Source organism: Lingula anatina, chromosome 1, assembly GCF_051362555.1.
Source record: "Lingula anatina isolate TDL-2025a chromosome 1, LinAna3.0, whole genome shotgun sequence".
Taxonomy (NCBI): Eukaryota; Metazoa; Brachiopoda; class Lingulata; order Lingulida; family Lingulidae; genus Lingula; species Lingula anatina.
In genome coordinates, this window is record NC_141767.1 from 28,698,247 (window position 1) to 28,719,355 (window position 21,109).

The 21,109-nt window shown below is 30.9% G+C and overlaps 4 protein-coding genes across 5 annotated transcripts; 2 read left to right on the top strand and 2 right to left on the bottom strand.

The window, feature by feature from the left end:
- Positions 1-753: 753 nt before the first annotated feature.
- On the top strand, positions 754-8,883 carry LOC147764192 (tetratricopeptide repeat protein 1-like). Of its 2 annotated transcripts, XM_087002083.1 has the most exons (6): positions 754-890; positions 2,207-2,295; positions 7,134-7,240; positions 7,457-7,642; positions 7,935-7,989; positions 8,184-8,883. In XM_087002083.1, the coding sequence occupies exons 4-6, from the start codon at positions 7,544-7,546 to the stop codon at positions 8,309-8,311; spliced, it is 282 nt and encodes a 93-aa protein (XP_086858209.1). In that variant the 5' UTR covers positions 754-890; positions 2,207-2,295; positions 7,134-7,240; positions 7,457-7,543; the 3' UTR covers positions 8,312-8,883. The 2 variants fall into 2 exon arrangements, with proteins under 2 accessions (XP_086858209.1, XP_086858208.1); XM_087002082.1 differs by lacking the exon at positions 2,207-2,295 and having other exon boundaries at positions 804-890.
- Positions 8,561-10,318, bottom strand: LOC147764193 (uncharacterized). The gene is made up of 4 exons (XM_087002081.1): positions 10,129-10,318; positions 9,828-9,977; positions 9,515-9,571; positions 8,561-9,330 (listed from the first exon to the last, which is right to left on the bottom strand). Exons 1-4 carry the CDS (start codon positions 10,316-10,318, stop codon positions 9,239-9,241), a joined length of 489 nt encoding a protein of 162 aa, XP_086858207.1. The 3' UTR covers positions 8,561-9,238.
- A 2,308-nt stretch (positions 10,319-12,626) lies between these two features.
- Positions 12,627-19,318, top strand: LOC147764194 (tetratricopeptide repeat protein 1-like). Its single transcript, XM_087002007.1, has 5 exons — positions 12,627-12,726; positions 17,564-17,670; positions 17,891-18,076; positions 18,369-18,423; positions 18,618-19,318. Exons 3-5 carry the CDS (start codon positions 17,978-17,980, stop codon positions 18,743-18,745), a joined length of 282 nt encoding a protein of 93 aa, XP_086858133.1. The 5' UTR covers positions 12,627-12,726; positions 17,564-17,670; positions 17,891-17,977; the 3' UTR covers positions 18,746-19,318.
- Positions 18,996-20,752, bottom strand: LOC106175890 (uncharacterized). Its single transcript, XM_087002006.1, has 4 exons — positions 20,563-20,752; positions 20,262-20,411; positions 19,950-20,006; positions 18,996-19,765 (listed from the first exon to the last, which is right to left on the bottom strand). The coding sequence occupies exons 1-4, from the start codon at positions 20,750-20,752 to the stop codon at positions 19,674-19,676; spliced, it is 489 nt and encodes a 162-aa protein (XP_086858132.1). The 3' UTR covers positions 18,996-19,673.
- Between the last annotated feature and the right edge of the window lie 357 nt (positions 20,753-21,109).

Consider the following 21,109-nt stretch of genomic DNA (forward strand, 5'->3'; position numbering starts at 1 on the left):
TCATTTCCATAACAAAGGACTCCAATTTTAACATTTTAAACTGAAAATGTTGAGAAAATAAAAAACAAAATAAAAAATTAAATAAAAAAAAAATAAGAAAAAGAATAAATAATTTTTTTTAAAAATGAAAGAAAGTAAGAAAAAGAAAGACAGATAAAAATAATTAAACCAATGGATAACAATGAAAGCAAATATAAATGTTATGACAGATAATTCCAACTCAAAGTAACATTAAAGGAAATCTAGGAAACTTTCAAAACGTACGTAAGATAAAACCCAATCAAGGAAGTTTTCGATAAAAACAATTTATTTGGCTTGTCTTAATTTGGTGTTTATTTCCTTTATTTTCGAAGGTTTTCTGCTGTTTTTTTTAAATTTAATTTTGTTTAATTTTTTAAAACTTTTAAACGTCCAAAGCTGTAGATCTAAATGTCCGCGAGAAGTTTTTGCATATAGCCGTACGAAAAATTCTTTTGCCGATTTTTCGTAAAATGTATGCCCACATGCATAAAAAACATTTAAGAAGAAAAGTAACTGGCGTGATTTAATTACTCTAACATATAAAACATCATAAAAATATTATCGTCTTCGATTAAATGAAAATATCTTCCTGAATTTTTTCGATACTCACCTCGCTCATTGAAAAAATGCGCAAATCTGCCGCTTTTGTTGCTAGGCACGCTCTCCAATGTGATTGGCTGAAAGTTCGCTGAAACTCGAGCGTTTACGTTTTTCTCCGCCTCCGACATACATGCAATGGAAAAGAGTGACGCAGACGCCTGAAATATTTCACAATATTTGATCGGTTGTCAGGATTCCATATCCCGTAATGAGTGATGGGTGCTAGCAAATATACATTTCATTACAAAATAGGCACGTTGCCAAAGATGGTATTTTTTTTTCTCAGTCAGAATTCTCTGAAATTCTCGTTTTGTTCGTTCAAATATGGCAATATCCAAGGAATAATTTACACATGAAATTAAGCTTCTTTCATTATTATTTCAGAACTTCAAAACACAATTTTGAAAGCTACGAGGACTTAAAAGCTATAAATTTGCGTACTCAGTACGTCTTTGACCTCATTACTACAGTACCAACCCGTAATTTTATTTATTTTTCAAATTTATATGGGATTTGCTTAGCAAAAAGTCATTTTGTAAGTCGGCATTCTTTTAACAAAAGTGTTTTTTTTTTTTTTTTCATGTACTTTAACTGTGTTTGCTCCATTTTGTTTTACTTCATCTTTGTTGAGGTTTTTTGTTCAGGAAAGACTCCTTTCACTCTTTTATATATCAGCATAATAAAAAAAAAAGCTTTAAAATATCTTGTAACACAGCTTCATGCAGACTTAAAGGGCCTAGCAATTAAATCTCTGGTTTTATTTTATCTTAAAATCCTATATAGGCCACTGTAAGGATGGCATGTGTGGTAGGTGGGGGAAACCATTAAGGGAGTATGAGGCTTTGCTTTCAAGTAGGTCCACCATATTTGAGCCTTGAATCAGTTAGTCCTAGGATCAAACTGTATTGAATGCGGCCCTAGATCTAACACAACATGCTGTGGGGGAAGCATGCATTGTAAGTGTAGTATTACAAATACTGGTCTTAGATATTGTAGATTTTTGTTGTGTTGTGTATTTATGTGTAGTAAAACCAAATATGAAAAACAAACGGTGTTCATATGTTTGAAAAACATTGATTTTCAAAAAAGTGCATATAGGAATACAATATTAGAAAACAGAAGTTACCATAGCAATTTGAAGAAAGAAATGATAAAATGAAAGGTGCACTGATAGGTAAATTTTTATTTCAGATATTTCAGCACTACAGTACCATGCAGTAAATTTTGAAATACTTTATATGAAAGCAAAACATTTTAGACTGGTCCTCTGCTCATTGATTTTAATAGCAGTCAACATATTTATTAAAATTTTGATTCTTGTTACATTTGAGTTTTGTATTAATCATCTCATTTTTGAGAATTTGGTTTTATTGACAGAATTGGCAGCTCTAGCATGGATTTTTAAAAATATCAATTAAGGGTGTTCTTTAAATATTTCCTGCCAAAATAAATTCTGGATGCCAAAATCTGATATCTGTCTACAAAGGAGAGTGGTGATTTGTGCTCAATAGGTGCTGTTGGTGAGAGCAAATCGGATTGCAAGTAAAGTGATAAGAAAAGCACCATTTTTACTTTTTGTTTTCAGCAAGCAGAGGAGAATAGACATCTATTTTCTTAAGATGAAGAAATGCAGATTGTCCTTAGAGCAGGGGTTTCTGCAGGATTTGCATCACAGTAGGTCAACATTCCAAAACGTTGATCTGTAATTTGGTAATTTGGTCACCAATTTACAAGAAATTCAACTACAAATATACTGTCATTTCTTAATATTTCATAAGCCATCCAGCCTTTTTTTTTTTTTTTTTTTTTTTGAAAAACATAGGTTGTCTATTGTATTAAATGAACACTGGATGGCTATCTGGGAAAAGTCTTGCCTTAGAGTCAATTTGATCTTTTTATATCTTGTAACACAGCTTCAGGTATAAGATAACAATATGTGGCCTCTTTCAGTCTCTTTAAATATAAAAATGTAGTGATTGTAGGCCATCGCCGCTGTCGCCGTCGCTGTGCACTCAGCGATAACACGATAAGTGGAATACCGTTTAACATTTTGTATTCAAATTTACAGAACTGATGAATATTCATAATACGCAGGTCAAGTTCAAAAATCAGCATGATCGGGCCATTTTTAGGGAAGTTATGCTGTTTTTTCACTTTTTTTAGCATTATTATAACACCGATAACACGATAAGTGAAAAACATTCTTACTTTTTGGCTTGAAACTTATAAAGCTGATGAATATTCATAATATGTAGGTCAAGTTCGAAAATCAGAGTTATCAGGTCAATTTTATGGAAGTAATGCTGTTTTTTCACTTTTTTCAGCATATATGCAACACTGATAACACAATAAGTGAAAAAACGTTTTACCTTTTGGCTTGAAACTGACAGAATTGATGAATATTTATAATACGCAGGTCAAATTTGAAAATCAGCATGATCCGGCCATTTTAAGGGAAGTTATGCTGTTTTTTCACTTTTTTCAGCATATATGCAGCACTGATAACACAATATAAGATTAACAGATGGGCAAATTGTCATTATACTCACAGGACTGGTCAATCTTACTAAAACGTAGGATGAGTTGGAAAAGCAGCATAATCGTGCCATTATTTTAGATGTTATGCTGTTTTTCACATTTCCTCAGATTCAATTCTTAAGCATGTTAACAGTCTCATTATTGAACTAATAAGATACGTAAAAGTGTTTGTTTGACATTTCCTGCATCTTTATAACATTGTTAGTTGATTATGTAAAAATGATGGTAAACTTGTTATTGTGTATTATGTTATAAAGTGTCAAAAATGGAAATAAACTCATATCATTGCAGTTTGTCAGATTCAATCATCTACTATCTTCAGAATCTCAGAATGGAGGAAATTGGACATTTAACACTGTTCTATTGATATTTTCCCATCTCATCAATTTTCTTAGTTGATCATATTAAAATGTCAGTAAGCAGTTTATTTTGGGTTTTTTTTTCACTTTTTTTAGCATTTTTATAACACCTATAACATAATAAGTGAAAAACATTTTTACTTTTTGGCTTCAAACTTATAGAACTGATGAATGTTCATAAATCGCAGGTCAAGTTTGAAAATCAGCATTATCGGGTCAATTTTATGGAAGCTAAGAACTTCCACTTCTAAGAACTTTTCACTTTTTTCAGCATATATGCAGCACTGATAACACAATAAGTGAAAAACCATTTTACCTTTTAGCTTGAAACTTACAGAACTGATGAATATTTATAATACGCAGGTCGAGTTCGAAAATCGGCATGATCGGGCCATTTTAAGGGAAGTTATGCTGTTTTTTCACTTTTTCAGCATATATGCAGCACTGATAACACAATATAAGATTAACAGATCTGCCAATTGTCATTATACTCACAGGACTAGTCAATCTTATTAAAAAGTAGGATGAGTTCGAAAATCAGCATAATCGGGCCATTATTTTAAAAGTTATGCTGTTTTTTCACATTTCCTCAGATTCAATTGTTAGGCATGTTAACAGTCTCATTATTGAACTAATAAGATACGTAAAAGTGTTTGTTTGACATTTCCTGCATCTTTATAACATTGTTAGTTGATTATGTAAAAATGATGATAAACTTGTTATTGTGTATTATGTTATAAAGTGTCAAAAATGGAAATAAACTCATATCATTGCAGTTTGTCAGATTCAAACATCTACTATCTTCAGAATCTCAGAATGGAGGAAACTGGACATTTAAAATTGTTCTATTGATATTTTTCCTATGTCAACAATTTTCTCAGTTGTTCATTTAAAAATGACAGTAAATTGATTATTTTGTTATATGAAAAAAAGGTGTTGAAAATAGAAAGAAAATCAGTTCAATACAGTTATCTCTTGTATACATTTTGGCATTTTGAAAGTGTGACTCTGAACTTCCATGGCCTTGAAGACCTTTCCATGGCACATTTTCTGTATATCCATGAAACTTTTATTTTATTATTAAAAATTGATGGTCATTATGTTATATTGCATAAAAGTTGAAGAAAACCCTATTTTGGAAATGGCTGCCGTAATGACCATTAAGGAAAAACCATGTTACTTATGATACTCAAACTTACTGAAAAGTTTCGTAAGACTGACGTGCAGTTTGTGTTGGAAAATCAGTGTGATTGTTTTCTGTTTTGGAAGCAATGCAGCTCTATAGAGTGCTATATGGGGCTACTGTTTATGGATGGTGGTAATTGTCCCTTGGGGTAGTCACAAGCTAAATTCAGAGCTATTAAATCATTTGCCTAATTAATTTCCAAGTGCCCATTAAATAAGATTACATAAAACACACGTTGAGATTTCCCATAGGTTAAAGGGATAATAACTCTTCGTTTTGGCCAAAAAATGAATTTTCCTGGAGTAAACAACAATTTTCCCATACTTACCAATGATTAATGAATCCATTTTTACATTCAAATTTAGTCCTTGGTTTTTTTCTAAAAAGTTTGGTTTTTTTGTTAAAATCTCTTAAGAGATTATAACAGAGTATAGCCATCAGTGGAGGTCACGTGATCTTAAGACAAGCTCAGATATCAGAATAATAGCTATAACTGCTGTTTTCGTCGTAAAACAGAATATATTATATTTCTATGAGTTATTTACAATGTTTTTATTGTGAAATATAGATTTCATACGAAGAGTTATTATCCCTTTAAGCTCTCTTAACTGTGTTACATAATTAGGAATCTGTGATAATTATGCAGGTAAATGTTGTTTAATATTGCAAATAAGTTAACAAAAGAAAAAATAATTTGAATAACAGTGCCTTATTATCCTCAAACACATTGGGGTTATTCATATCATGTTATTACAGCAAGATTAAAAGTTTGAATAGCAGCTTTAATGGGATATTTTTGTTTTGTTTTCTTTTTAATTTATTTTTCAAACATTTCAAGCATTTTCAGCTCCCATCCACCTGAAGCTCTTCACATTTTCTGTATTTCCACGTAAGCAGTTGCATTGGTTTTTATGTCTTTAAACATTATGTAATATTATTTTATGCACTGTCATCATTATTCAAATATTGGGATTTTCATTATGTGAATTTGGTCCTGAAACTGTAATCTTATTGCAGGGGCAGATTGAGACTGTCTTCTGGGTCTTTCAGATTTTAAAGTTCACATTGATGGGTATCTGTTTTTTCTGTTGGAAGACCATCAAAAATGTAGGATGGATCAACAAAGATAATTTGGAATACTGTCAGAAAATATCCCTGGATCCGCTCCTGTTATTGACGATGTCACCTGTTGTGCATGATTAAAATTCAGTGTTGATTGACAGTGCTATTGTAGGCATGATTTATCATTGCATTAAAATTGACAAAAGGAACCATTTTCTGCATTTTTATTTTCTGTTTTTGTCTGTACATTTGACAGCTTTGCTGCCTTGTTTTTTTTTTTTTTTTTTTTTTTTTTGTTTAAACATAGGTTGTCTATTGTACTAAATGAACACTGGATGGCTATCTGGGAAAAGTCTTGCCTTAGAGTCAATTTGATCTTTTTACGTCTTGTAACACAGCTTCAGGTATAAGATAACAATATGTGGCCTCTTTCAGTCTCTATAAATATAAAAATGTAGTGATTGTAGCTTGGATAAATGATTGACTGTTACAAGTAAATTAATGAATGCAATTTTTTACATGCTTTCTTTTATTCAAAATATAAATTATATATATGAAATATGCATGATTTGAGGAGAATTGACATCAGTATCATAAGTAATACAAATTCAGCAATTTATGTTGTAAAAAAAGAAATAATATTTAATGTTGTATATACTTTACATACTGTATATATGTATGCTATTCTATTTACATATGTACAAATATTATGAAACAAAATTACATGTTTATTATGTACAATTTGTACAAGCTCTTTCTGGAATGCTAATAAAATCCCTTCAAAACTGCAGTGAATGGATGCATATACATGTACATGGCTATTTGTTTATGCACAATGTCCAAGTGATTTTTCTCATACAGTTGTGAACAGTCATTTCAGTATTTGACTAGCTGTCGCAGCTTGGTCATCATCCAAAACTTAAATTTCTTCATCCTGCTAAGGCTATAAGGATGGGTGTCTTCCTGGGCTTGGACACTATATATCAAGGAAAAAGTTTATATGTAAAATGGGGCACATATTTTCTCTGTAAAGAATTTTATTAAGACATATTTATAGATCTTGATTATAATGCACTTGGGATGATTATAAAACCATCTAACTCACTTGTTACAACTTACTTTACATTCAAATCTGCCATCACCCAATTGAAAATAATTTAATTGTTTTATAAAATTTGAACACAATACCTTAATTCTCCCTCAGTAGATGTACCTAATTTTTCATCGTCATCATCATCAAGATCAATTTCTACAAACCCTGGTGGGAAAAAAGAAATATTTGAAAATTTTGATTCTTGAAACATTTGAGTTTTGTATTAATCTTATCATTCACAGCAATTCTAAGTATTTATATTTTCTCATTCTAGGAAAGTTAAAAGAACAGGGGAACATGGTACTAAAGCCCTTCAAATGGAATGTCTACTGACAATTTCAAATCACAGCAAGATCCAAATACAGGACCATATTCTGTGCAGTAAGTTTTTGAGTTATTATTATTATTGAAGTGTAGCAATGTTGATAGAATGATTTCCCTAGATTGGTTCACTATTTGAAATATATAATTTAAACAACATTTTATGACTGTGATAATTTTTCTTTGTTTAAAGGTTGTGTTCAATTTGGCATGCATTGATACAAGGTATATATTAAGGGTGTTTTCTTTGAGGCATTTGAAAAAAACTCTTTTCAGAAACAGCACGAAAAGGCTATTGAAGACTGTACCAAAGCACTAGAACTTAATCCTAATTATCTCAAAGCACTTTTAAGGAGGGCAGAAATGTATGAAAAGACTGAAAAATTAGATGAGGCATTAGAGGATTACAAAAAAGTAATTGAAATGGATCCAACACAACATACTGCAAGGGAAGCATGTATTGTAAGTCTGGTATCATAAAAACAGTCTCAAATACTTTAGATTTGTGTTACATGGTTTTCTGTAATGTGTCAATGTGTAGTAAGTGAAATAAAAAAAAAATGATGTTCATATATGTTTAAAAGCATCGCAATAGAAAAAAAATGCTAAAGTGCTAAAGTGTAACAGTGCAATATTCACTTAAATTTAAAGATATTAAAATAATTACAAGTCAGCAAATTGTTTTTATTCATAAGAGAACTAATCAGTGAACTTTTGAATCTGATTGAATCTGTGTTTATTTTCATCTCTTCAGCGATTGCCACAGCAAATTACAGAAAGAAATGAGAAAATGAAAGATGAAATGATGGGTAATTTATATCTTTCAGTCCTACATTTTGAAATATTTTACAATAAAGCAAAATCTTTTAGACTGGTCTTCTGCTCTTTGATTTCAATAAAAATCAACATATTTATTTAAAATTTGATTTATGAAACATTTGAGTTTTGTATTCATCTTTTCATTCAGAGCAATAGTGGAAGTATTTATATTTTCTCATTCTAGGAAAGTTAAAAGAACTGGGGAACATGGTACTAAAGCCCTTTGGAATGTCTACTGACAATTTCAAATTACATCAAGATCCAAGCACAAGTTTTCCATGTATTTGTCCAGTCAGAAGAAGCTGCAATTAGAACTTTTCTAAAATAGAGAACATAGCTGGCTTCATCATCCTTTAGATGCCTTAAATAGTTTAGCTCAGTAGCAAGATTATTCTGATATTTATCAACTTGTTTAAAAGGTTACCACACAGCAGATATTCTTAACATAAGCCAACAAAAAACTATAAAGGATAAAGATAAGAATTTGCTTGATTGGCAAAATGACTGCTCAGGCCTTTATTTTTTAAATATTAATTTAAGGTGATTTTAAAATATTTACTGCCAAAATGAAGCCTTGATGCCCATTTCTTGTCTGTCTACATAAGGAAGCAGTGCTGTGTCATCAATAGGTGCTGATGGTGAGAGAAAATCTGATTGTGAATAGAGAAATACAAGACGCCTTTTAAACTTTTTGAGCAAGCAGGAAAGAAAAGACATCTATTTACCCAAGAGAAAGAAATGCAGATTGTCCTTAGAGTACAATTCTTTTTATATCTGTTCGAGTTAAAGAAAACAATTTATGGCCTCATTCACAGTCTCATTTGAGTTGGTTGTAGTTCACTTGAATAAAAGACTGATTGCAACAATAAAATAATCCAATTTATTGTCTTTATGTGATTTCTTTATTATAAATAAAATTATATATATAAATGATATGTACATAACTTTTGACATAAATATTATAAATGTGTACAAATTAAGCAACTGATGCTGCAAAACAATAATAATGAACAACTTTTTATATATATTTACCATGGTATTCTATTTAACATATGTACAAACATGAAACAAAATTTCATGTTTACTATATACAACGTGAACAAGTAAAAGCTCTCAAGATTGTTCATAATGTCCATTGCAGTTAATGGGTGCATATACATGGGTGGCGTTTCATGTATGTACAGTGTTTTTTTCATTCAGTTTTTATGAAAAAAGAAAAGAAAAGGAAGAACAGTCAGTTTAGTAACGGATTAACTGTCTCAGCTTTGTGAGTATCCAATATTTTATTTTCTTCATCCTACTTAGTATAGCTTTCCTTTGGGGCTTGGACACTATATAAAGGAAAAGCATATATGTGAAATGAGGCTCATATTATCTCTTTGATAAATTTCATTGAGGTATTCTCTTCACATCTTGATACTTATACACATACCAAATTTAGAACGGGAATGTTAAGAAGAATGGAAAAAAATTTACATTGAATTCTGCTAGTTGTTGAATAATGAAATAAAATACCTTTTCCCTCTGTAGTCGGAGCTAATTTTTCATCATCAAGAGGGATTTCTACAAATCCTGTGGAAAAACAAAAATTACTGTCAAGGCTTAATATCATGGTGCCGTATTAGAATTGTAGTTATATTTGTGTAAGGAAGGGATCTTTTCTATTAGAATACAATTTGTTAAATATGCTTTGCTTGGGTGAAAAAAAAAGTAGAATAACTTTTGCACTTCACAACATTTGAGAAGCTAACTGTCATTTAAGAAAAAAAAGTTCTGAACAGTTTTGGGTTTCATATTTATATGTTAGATTAAAGTCCTGATACTGTACCTTGATCAATACTGCTTTCCTTTTCCCAAAATGTTCGACAGCCAAAGGTAGAATCTGTCTGCACAAACACAGCCTCTCTCTGTACCCGCTCTGGGACTAGAACACCGCTGCTGGGTGTAAGTTTCCTCAGGTGATAGATGCCCTCCACAGCTGAAAAAAGGTACAAGCTATATTAATAAATGAATGGAAAGGGTCCATATCTGCATTAGAAAAACAATCATAAAAATTTCATGTATCTCAGGCATTTGTTTTATACTATTTCCAACACTGCAAATTTACAAGCATGGAGGGAGGCTTTTACCTTGAAGTACACAGTCATCTTTTCCAAAAAATGTACAGCAGCCATTTGTGGAAACTGCCTGTACAAATACATTGTCTTTTTGTTCCTGCTTTGGAACTAGAACAGCAACACTGGGTGTACTGTTTTGTGAATGGTAAATGCCCTTAAGGACTGGAAATGAAAAATAAATATTGATGTTAGATTCATTCATCTTTAATAACAGTCATATCAAGAATAAAAGATGTACTTCTGATTTTGAAATACTTCAGATGCAAACAGATGCCCATAGCTATTTTCTCACCTTTTTCATCACTCCATCTTTCTATCATTTCCATAACAAAGGACTCCAATTTTAACATTTTAAACTGAAAATGTTGAGAAAATAAAAAACAAAATAAAAAATTAAATAAAAAAAAAATAAGAAAAAGAATAAATAATTTTTTTTAAAAATGAAAGAAAGTAAGAAAAAGAAAGACAGATAAAAATAATTAAACCAATGGATAACAATGAAAGCAAATATAAATGTTATGACAGATAATTCCAACTCAAAGTAACATTAAAGGAAATCTAGGAAACTTTCAAAACGTACGTAAGATAAAACCCAATCAAGGAAGTTTTCGATAAAAACAATTTATTTGGCTTGTCTTAATTTGGTGTTTATTTCCTTTATTTTCGAAGGTTTTCTGCTGTTTTTTTTAAATTTAATTTTGTTTAATTTTTTAAAACTTTTAAACGTCCAAAGCTGTAGATCTAAATGTCCGCGAGAAGTTTTTGCATATAGCCGTACGAAAAATTCTTTTGCCGATTTTTCGTAAAATGTATGCCCACATGCATAAAAAACATTTAAGAAGAAAAGTAACTGGCGTGATTTAATTACTCTAACATATAAAACATCATAAAAATATTATCGTCTTCGATTAAATGAAAATATCTTCCTGAATTTTTTCGATACTCACCTCGCTCATTGAAAAAATGCGCAAATCTGCCGCTTTTGTTGCTAGGCACGCTCTCCAATGTGATTGGCTGAAAGTTCGCTGAAACTCGAGCGTTTACGTTTTTCTCCGCCTCCGACATACATGCAATGGAAAAGAGTGACGCAGACGCCTGAAATATTTCACAATATTTGATCGGTTGTCAGGATTCCATATCCCGTAATGAGTGATGGGTGCTAGCAAATATACATTTCATTACAAAATAGGCATGTTACCAAAGATGGTATTTTTTTTTCTCAGTCAGAATTCTCTGAAATTCTCGTTTTGTTCGTTCAAATATGGCAATATCCAAGGAATAATTTACACATGAAATTAAGCTTCTTTCATTATTATTTCAGAACTTCAAAACACAATTTTGAAAGCTACGAGGACTTAAAAGCTATAAATTTGCGTACTCAGTACGTCTTTGACCTCATTACTACAGTACCAACCCGTAATTTTATTTATTTTTCAAATTTATATGGGATTTGCTTAGCAAAAAGTCATTTTGTAAGTCGGCATTCTTTTAACAAAAGTGTTTTTTTTTTTTTTTCATGTACTTTAACTGTGTTTGCTCCATTTTGTTTTACTTCATCTTTGTTGAGGTTTTTTGTTCAGGAAAGACTCCTTTCACTCTTTTATATATCAGCATAATAAAAAAAAAAGCTTTAAAATATCTTGTAACACAGCTTCATGCAGACTTAAAGGGCCTAGCAATTAAATCTCTGGTTTTATTTTATCTTAAAATCCTATATAGGCCACTGTAAGGATGGCATGTGTGGTAGGTGGGGGAAACCATTAAGGGAGTATGAGGCTTTGCTTTCAAGTAGGTCCACCATATTTGAGCCTTGAATCAGTTAGTCCTAGGATCAAACTGTATTGAATGCGGCCCTAGATCTAACACAACATGCTGTGGGGGAAGCATGCATTGTAAGTGTAGTATTACAAATACTGGTCTTAGATATTGTAGATTTTTGTTGTGTTGTGTATTTATGTGTAGTAAAACCAAATATGAAAAACAAACGGTGTTCATATGTTTGAAAAACATTGATTTTCAAAAAAGTGCATATAGGAATACAATATTAGAAAACAGAAGTTACCATAGCAATTTGAAGAAAGAAATGATAAAATGAAAGGTGCACTGATAGGTAAATTTTTATTTCAGATATTTCAGCACTACAGTACCATGCAGTAAATTTTGAAATACTTTATATGAAAGCAAAACATTTTAGACTGGTCCTCTGCTCATTGATTTTAATAGCAGTCAACATATTTATTAAAATTTTGATTCTTGTTACATTTGAGTTTTGTATTAATCATCTCATTTTTGAGAATTTGGTTTTATTGACAGAATTGGCAGCTCTAGCATGGATTTTTAAAAATATCAATTAAGGGTGTTCTTTAAATATTTCCTGCCAAAATAAATTCTGGATGCCAAAATCTGATATCTGTCTACAAAGGAGAGTGGTGATTTGTGCTCAATAGGTGCTGTTGGTGAGAGCAAATCGGATTGCAAGTAAAGTGATAAGAAAAGCACCATTTTTACTTTTTGTTTTCAGCAAGCAGAGGAGAATAGACATCTATTTTCTTAAGATGAAGAAATGCAGATTGTCCTTAGAGCAGGGGTTTCTGCAGGATTTGCATCACAGTAGGTCAACATTCCAAAACGTTGATCTGTAATTTGGTAATTTGGTCACCAATTTACAAGAAATTCAACTACAAATATACTGTCATTTCTTAATATTTCATAAGCCATCCAGCCTTTTTTTTTTTTTTTTTTTTTGAAAAACATAGGTTGTCTATTGTATTAAATGAACACTGGATGGCTATCTGGGAAAAGTCTTGCCTTAGAGTCAATTTGATCTTTTTATATCTTGTAACACAGCTTCAGGTATAAGATAACAATATGTGGCCTCTTTCAGTCTCTTTAAATATAAAAATGTAGTGATTGTAGGCCATCGCCGCCGTCGCCGTCGCTGTGCACTCAGCGATAACACGATAAGTGGAATACCGTTTAACATTTTGTATTCAAATTTACAGAACTGATGAATATTCATAATACGCAGGTCAAGTTCAAAAATCAGCATGATCGGGCCATTTTTAGGGAAGTTATGCTGTTTTTTCACTTTTTTTAGCATTATTATAACACCGATAACACGATAAGTGAAAAACATTCTTACTTTTTGGCTTGAAACTTATAAAGCTGATGAATATTCATAATATGTAGGTCAAGTTCGAAAATCAGAGTTATCAGGTCAATTTTATGGAAGTAATGCTGTTTTTTCACTTTTTTCAGCATATATGCAACACTGATAACACAATAAGTGAAAAAACGTTTTACCTTTTGGCTTGAAACTGACAGAATTGATGAATATTTATAATACGCAGGTCAAATTTGAAAATCAGCATGATCCGGCCATTTTAAGGGAAGTTATGCTGTTTTTTCACTTTTTTCAGCATATATGCAGCACTGATAACACAATATAAGATTAACAGATGGGCAAATTGTCATTATACTCACAGGACTGGTCAATCTTACTAAAACGTAGGATGAGTTGGAAAAGCAGCATAATCGTGCCATTATTTTAGATGTTATGCTGTTTTTCACATTTCCTCAGATTCAATTCTTAAGCATGTTAACAGTCTCATTATTGAACTAATAAGATACGTAAAAGTGTTTGTTTGACATTTCCTGCATCTTTATAACATTGTTAGTTGATTATGTAAAAATGATGGTAAACTTGTTATTGTGTATTATGTTATAAAGTGTCAAAAATGGAAATAAACTCATATCATTGCAGTTTGTCAGATTCAATCATCTACTATCTTCAGAATCTCAGAATGGAGGAAATTGGACATTTAACACTGTTCTATTGATATTTTCCCATCTCATCAATTTTCTTAGTTGATCATATTAAAATGTCAGTAAGCAGTTTATTTTGGGTTTTTTTTTCACTTTTTTTAGCATTTTTATAACACCTATAACATAATAAGTGAAAAACATTTTTACTTTTTGGCTTCAAACTTATAGAACTGATGAATGTTCATAAATCGCAGGTCAAGTTTGAAAATCAGCATTATCGGGTCAATTTTATGGAAGCTAAGAACTTCCACTTCTAAGAACTTTTCACTTTTTTCAGCATATATGCAGCACTGATAACACAATAAGTGAAAAACCATTTTACCTTTTAGCTTGAAACTTACAGAACTGATGAATATTTATAATACGCAGGTCGAGTTTGAAAATCGGCATGATCGGGCCATTTTAAGGGAAGTTATGCTGTTTTTTCACTTTTTCAGCATATATGCAGCACTGATAACACAATATAAGATTAACAGATCTGCCAATTGTCATTATACTCACAGGACTAGTCAATCTTATTAATAAGTAGGATGAGTTCGAAAATCAGCATAATCGGGCCATTATTTTAAAAGTTATGCTGTTTTTTCACATTTCCTCAGATTCAATTGTTAGGCATGTTAACAGTCTCATTATTGAACTAATAAGATACGTAAAAGTGTTTGTTTGACATTTCCTGCATCTTTATAACATTGTTAGTTGATTATGTAAAAATGATGATAAACTTGTTATTGTGTATTATGTTATAAAGTGTCAAAAATGGAAATAAACTCATATCATTGCAGTTTGTCAGATTCAAACATCTACTATCTTCAGAATCTCAGAATGGAGGAAACTGGACATTTAAAATTGTTCTATTGATATTTTTCCTATGTCAACAATTTTCTCAGTTGTTCATTTAAAAATGACAGTAAATTGATTATTTTGTTATATGAAAAAAAGGTGTTGAAAATAGAAAGAAAATCAGTTCAATACAGTTATCTCTTGTATACATTTTGGCATTTTGAAAGTGTGACTCTGAACTTCCATGGCCTTGAAGACCTTTCCATGGCACATTTTCTGTATATCCATGATACTTTTATTTTATTATTAAAAATTGATGGTCATTATGTTATATTGCATAAAAGTTGAAGAAAACCCTATTTTGGAAATGGCTGCCGTAATGACCATTAAGGAAAAACCATGTTACTTATGATACTCAAACTTACTGAAAAGTTTCGTAAGACTGACGTGCAGTTTGTGTTGGAAAATCAGTGTGATTGTTTTCTGTTTTGGAAGCAATGCAGCTCTATAGAGTGCTATATGGGGCTACTGTTTATGGATGGTGGTAATTGTCCCTTGGGGTAGTCACAAGCTAAATTCAGAGCTATTAAATCATTTGCCTAATTAATTTCCAAGTGCCCATTAAATAAGATTACATAAAACACACGTTGAGATTTCCCATAGGTTAAAGGGATAATAACTCTTCGTTTTGGCCAAAAAATGAATTTTCCTGGAGTAAACAACAATTTTCCCATACTTACCAATGATTAATGAATCCATTTTTACATTCAAATTTAGTCCTTGGTTTTTTTCTAAAAAGTTTGGTTTTTTTGTTAAAATCTCTTAAGAGATTATAACAGAGTATAGCCATCAGTGGAGGTCACGTGATCTTAAGACAAGCTCAGATATCAGAATAATAGCTATAACTGCTGTTTTCGTCGTAAAACAGAATATATTATATTTCTATGAGTTATTTACAATGTTTTTATTGTGAAATATAGATTTCATACGAAGAGTTATTATCCCTTTAAGCTCTCTTAACTGTGTTACATAATTAGGAATCTGTGATAATTATGCAGGTAAATGTTGTTTAATATTGCAAATAAGTTAACAAAAGAAAAAATAATTTGAATAACAGTGCCTTATTATCCTCAAACACATTGGGGTTATTCATATCATGTTATTACAGCAAGATTAAAAGTTTGAATAGCAGCTTTAATGGGATATTTTTGTTTTGTTTTCTTTTTAATTTATTTTTCAAACATTTCAAGCATTTTCAGCTCCCATCCACCTGAAGCTCTTCACATTTTCTGTATTTCCACGTAAGCAGTTGCATTGGTTTTTATGTCTTTAAACATTATGTAATATTATTTTATGCACTGTCATCATTATTCAAATATTGGGATTTTCATTATGTGAATTTGGTCCTGAAACTGTAATCTTATTGCAGGGGCAGATTGAGACTGTCTTCTGGGTCTTTCAGATTTTAAAGTTCACATTGATGGGTATCTGTTTTTTCTGTTGGAAGACCATCAAAAATGTAGGATGGATCAACAAAGATAATTTGGAATACTGTCAGAAAATATCCCTGGATCCGCTCCTGTTATTGACGATGTCACCTGTTGTGCATGATTAAAATTCAGTGTTGATTGACAGTGCTATTGTAGGCATGATTTATCATTGCATTAAAATTGACAAAAGGAACCATTTTCTGCATTTTTATTTTCTGTTTTTGTCTGTACATTTGACAGCTTTGCTGCCTTGTTTTTTTTTTTTTTTTTTTTTTTTTTTGTTTAAACATAGGTTGTCTATTGTACTAAATGAACACTGGATGGCTATCTGGGAAAAGTCTTGCCTTAGAGTCAATTTGATCTTTTTACGTCTTGTAACACAGCTTCAGGTATAAGATAACAATATGTGGCCTCTTTCAGTCTCTATAAATATAAAAATGTAGTGATTGTAGCTTGGATAAATGATTGACTGTTACAAGTAAATTAATGAATGCAATTTTTTACATGCTTTCTTTTATTCAAAATATAAATTATATATATGAAATATGCATGATTTGAGGAGAATTGACATCAGTATCATAAGTAATACAAATTCAGCAATTTATGTTGTAAAAAAAGAAATAATATTTAATGTTGTATATACTTTACATACTGTATATATGTATGCTATTCTATTTACATATGTACAAATATTATGAAACAAAATTACATGTTTATTATGTACAATTTGTACAAGCTCTTTCTGGAATGCTAATAAAATCCCTTCAAAACTGCAGTGAATGGATGCATATACATGTACATGGCTATTTGTTTATGCACAATGTCCAAGTGATTTTTCTCATACAGTTGTGAACAGTCATTTCAGTATTTGACTAGCTGTCGCAGCTTGGTCATCATCCAAAACTTAAATTTCTTCATCCTGCTAAGGCTATAAGGATGGGTGTCTTCCTGGGCTTGGACACTATATATCAAGGAAAAAGTTTATATGTAAAATGGGGCACATATTTTCTCTGTAAAGAATTTTATTAAGACATATTTATAGATCTTGATTATAATGCACTTGGGATGATTATAAAACCATCTAACTCACTTGTTACAACTTACTTTACATTCAAATCTGCCATCACCCAATTGAAAATAATTTAATTGTTTTATAAAATTTGAACACAATACCTTAATTCTCCCTCAGTAGATGTACCTAATTTTTCATCGTCATCATCATCAAGATCAATTTCTACAAACCCTGGTGGGAAAAAAGAAATATTTGAAAATTTTGATTCTTGAAACATTTGAGTTTTGTATTAATCTTATCATTCACAGCAATTCTAAGTATTTATATTTTCTCATTCTAGGAAAGTTAAAAGAACAGGGGAACATGGTACTAAAGCCCTTCAAATGGAATGTCTACTGACAATTTCAAATCACAGCAAGATCCAAATACAGGACCATATTCTGTGCAGTAAGTTTTTGAGTTATTATTATTATTGAAGTGTAGCAATTTCAGTTGATAGAATGATTTCCCTAGATTGGTTCACTATTTGAAATATATAATTTAAACAACATTTTATGACTGTGATAATTTTTCTTTGTTTAAAGGTTGTGTTCAATTTGGCATGCATTGATACAAGGTATATATTAAGGGTGTTTTCTTTGAGGCATTTGAAAAAAACTCTTTTCAGAAACAGCACGAAAAGGCTATTGAAGACTGTACCAAAGCACTAGAACTTAATCCTAATTATCTCAAAGCACTTTTAAGGAGGGCAGAAATGTATGAAAAGACTGAAAAATTAGATGAGGCATTAGAGGATTACAAAAAAGTAATTGAAATGGATCCAACACAACATACTGCAAGGGAAGCATGTATTGTAAGTCTGGTATCATAAAAACAGTCTCAAATACTTTAGATTTGTGTTACATGGTTTTCTGTAATGTGTCAATGTGTAGTAAGTGAAATAAAAAAAAAATGATGTTCATATATGTTTAAAAGCATCGCAATAGAAAAAAAATGCTAAAGTGCTAAAGTGTAACAGTGCAATATTCACTTAAATTTAAAGATATTAAAATAATTACAAGTCAGCAAATTGTTTTTATTCATAAGAGAACTAATCAGTGAACTTTTGAATCTGATTGAATCTGTGTTTATTTTCATCTCTTCAGCGATTGCCACAGCAAATTACAGAAAGAAATGAGAAAATGAAAGATGAAATGATGGGTAATTTATATCTTTCAGTCCTACATTTTGAAATATTTTACAATAAAGCAAAATCTTTTAGACTGGTCTTCTGCTCTTTGATTTCAATAAAAATCAACATATTTATTTAAAATTTGATTTATGAAACATTTGAGTTTTGTATTCATCTTTTCATTCAGAGCAATAGTGGAAGTATTTATATTTTCTCATTCTAGGAAAGTTAAAAGAACTGGGGAACATGGTACTAAAGCCCTTTGGAATGTCTACTGACAATTTCAAATTACATCAAGATCCAAGCACAAGTTTTCCATGTATTTGTCCAGTCAGAAGAAGCTGCAATTAGAACTTTTCTAAAATAGAGAACATAGCTGGCTTCATCATCCTTTAGATGCCTTAAATAGTTTAGCTCAGTAGCAAGGATTGTTCTGATATTTATCAACTTGTTTAAAAGGTTACCACACAGCAGATATTCTTAACATAAGCCAACAAAAAACTATAAAGGATAAAGATAAGAATTTGCTTGATTGGCAAAATGACTGCTCAGGCCTTTATTTTTTAAATATTAATTTAAGGTGATTTTAAAATATTTACTGCCAAAATGAAGCCTTGATGCCCATTTCTTGTCTGTCTACATAAGGAAGCAGTGCTGTGTCATCAATAGGTGCTGATGGTGAGAGAAAATCTGATTGTGAATAGAGAAATACAAGACGCCTTTTAAACTTTTTGAGCAAGCAGGAAAGAAAAGACATCTATTTACCCAAGAGAAAGAAATGCAGATTGTCCTTAGAGTACAATTCTTTTTATATCTGTTCGAGTTAAAGAAAACAATTTATGGCCTCATTCACAGTCTCATTTGAGTTGGTTGTAGTTCACTTGAATAAAAGACTGATTGCAACAATAAAATAATCCAATTTATTGTCTTTATGTGATTTCTTTATTATAAATAAAATTATATATATAAATGATATGTACATAACTTTTGACATAAATATTATAAATGTGTACAAATTAAGCAACTGATGCTGCAAAACAATAATAATGAACAACTTTTTATATATATTTACCATGGTATTCTATTTAACATATGTACAAACATGAAACAAAATTTCATGTTTACTATATACAACGTGAACAAGTAAAAGCTCTCAAGATTGTTCATAATGTCCATTGCAGTTAATGGGTGCATATACATGGGTGGCGTTTCATGTATGTACAGTGTTTTTTTCATTCAGTTTTTATGAAAAAAGAAAAGAAAAGGAAGAACAGTCAGTTTAGTAACGGATTAACTGTCTCAGCTTTGTGAGTATCCAATATTTTATTTTCTTCATCCTACTTAGTATAGCTTTCCTTTGGGGCTTGGACACTATATAAAGGAAAAGCATATATGTGAAATGAGGCTCATATTATCTCTTTGATAAATTTCATTGAGGTATTCTCTTCACATCTTGATACTTATACACATACCAAATTTAGAACGGGAATGTTAAGAAGAATGGAAAAAAATTTACATTGAATTCTGCTAGTTGTTGAATAATGAAATAAAATACCTTTTCCCTCTGTAGTCGGAGCTAATTTTTCATCATCAAGAGGGATTTCTACAAATCCTGTGGAAAAACAAAAATTACTGTCAAGGCTTAATATCATGGTGCCGTATTAGAATTGTAGTTATATTTGTGTAAGGAAGGGATCTTTTCTATTAGAATACAATTTGTTAAATATGCTTTGCTTGGGTGAAAAAAAAGTAGAATAACTTTTGCACTTCACAACATTTGAGAAGCTAACTGTCATTTAAGAAAAAAAAGTTCTGAACAGTTTTGGGTTTCATATTTATATGTTAGATTAAAGTCCTGATACTGTACCTTGATCAATACTGCTTTCCTTTTCCCAAAATGTTCGACAGCCAAAGGTAGAATCTGTCTGCACAAACACAGCCTCTCTCTGTACCCGCTCTGGGACTAGAACACCGCTGCTGGGTGTAAGTTTCCTCAGGTGATAGATGCCCTCCACAGCTGAAAAAAGGTACAAGCTATATTAATAAATGAATGGAAAGGGTCCATATCTGCATTAGAAAAACAATCATAAAAATTTCATGTATCTCAGGCATTTGTTTTATACTATTTCCAACACTGCAAATTTACAAGCATGGAGGGAGGCTTTTACCTTGAAGTACACAGTCATCTTTTCCAAAAAATGTACAGCAGCCATTTGTGGAAACTGCCTGTACAAATACATTGTCTTTTTGTTCCTGCTTTGGAACTAGAACAGCAACACTGGGTGTACTGTTTTGTGAATGGTAAATGCCCTTAAGGACTGGAAATGAAAAATAAATATTGATGTTAGATTCATTCATCTTTAATAACAGTCATATCAAGAATAAAAGATGTACTTCTGATTTTGAAATACTTCAGATGCAAACAGATGCCCATAGCTATTTTCTCACCTTTTTCATCACTCCATCTTTCTATCATTTCCATAACAAAGGACTCCAATTTTAACATTTTAAACTGAAAATGTTGAGAAAATAAAAAACAAAATAAAAAATTAAATAAAAAAAAAATAAGAAAAAGAATAAATAATTTTTTTTAAAAATGAAAGAAAGTAAGAAAAAGAAAGACAGATAAAAATAATTAAACCAATGGATAACAATGAAAGCAAATATAAATGTTATGACAGATAATTCCAACTCAAAGTAACATTAAAGGAAATC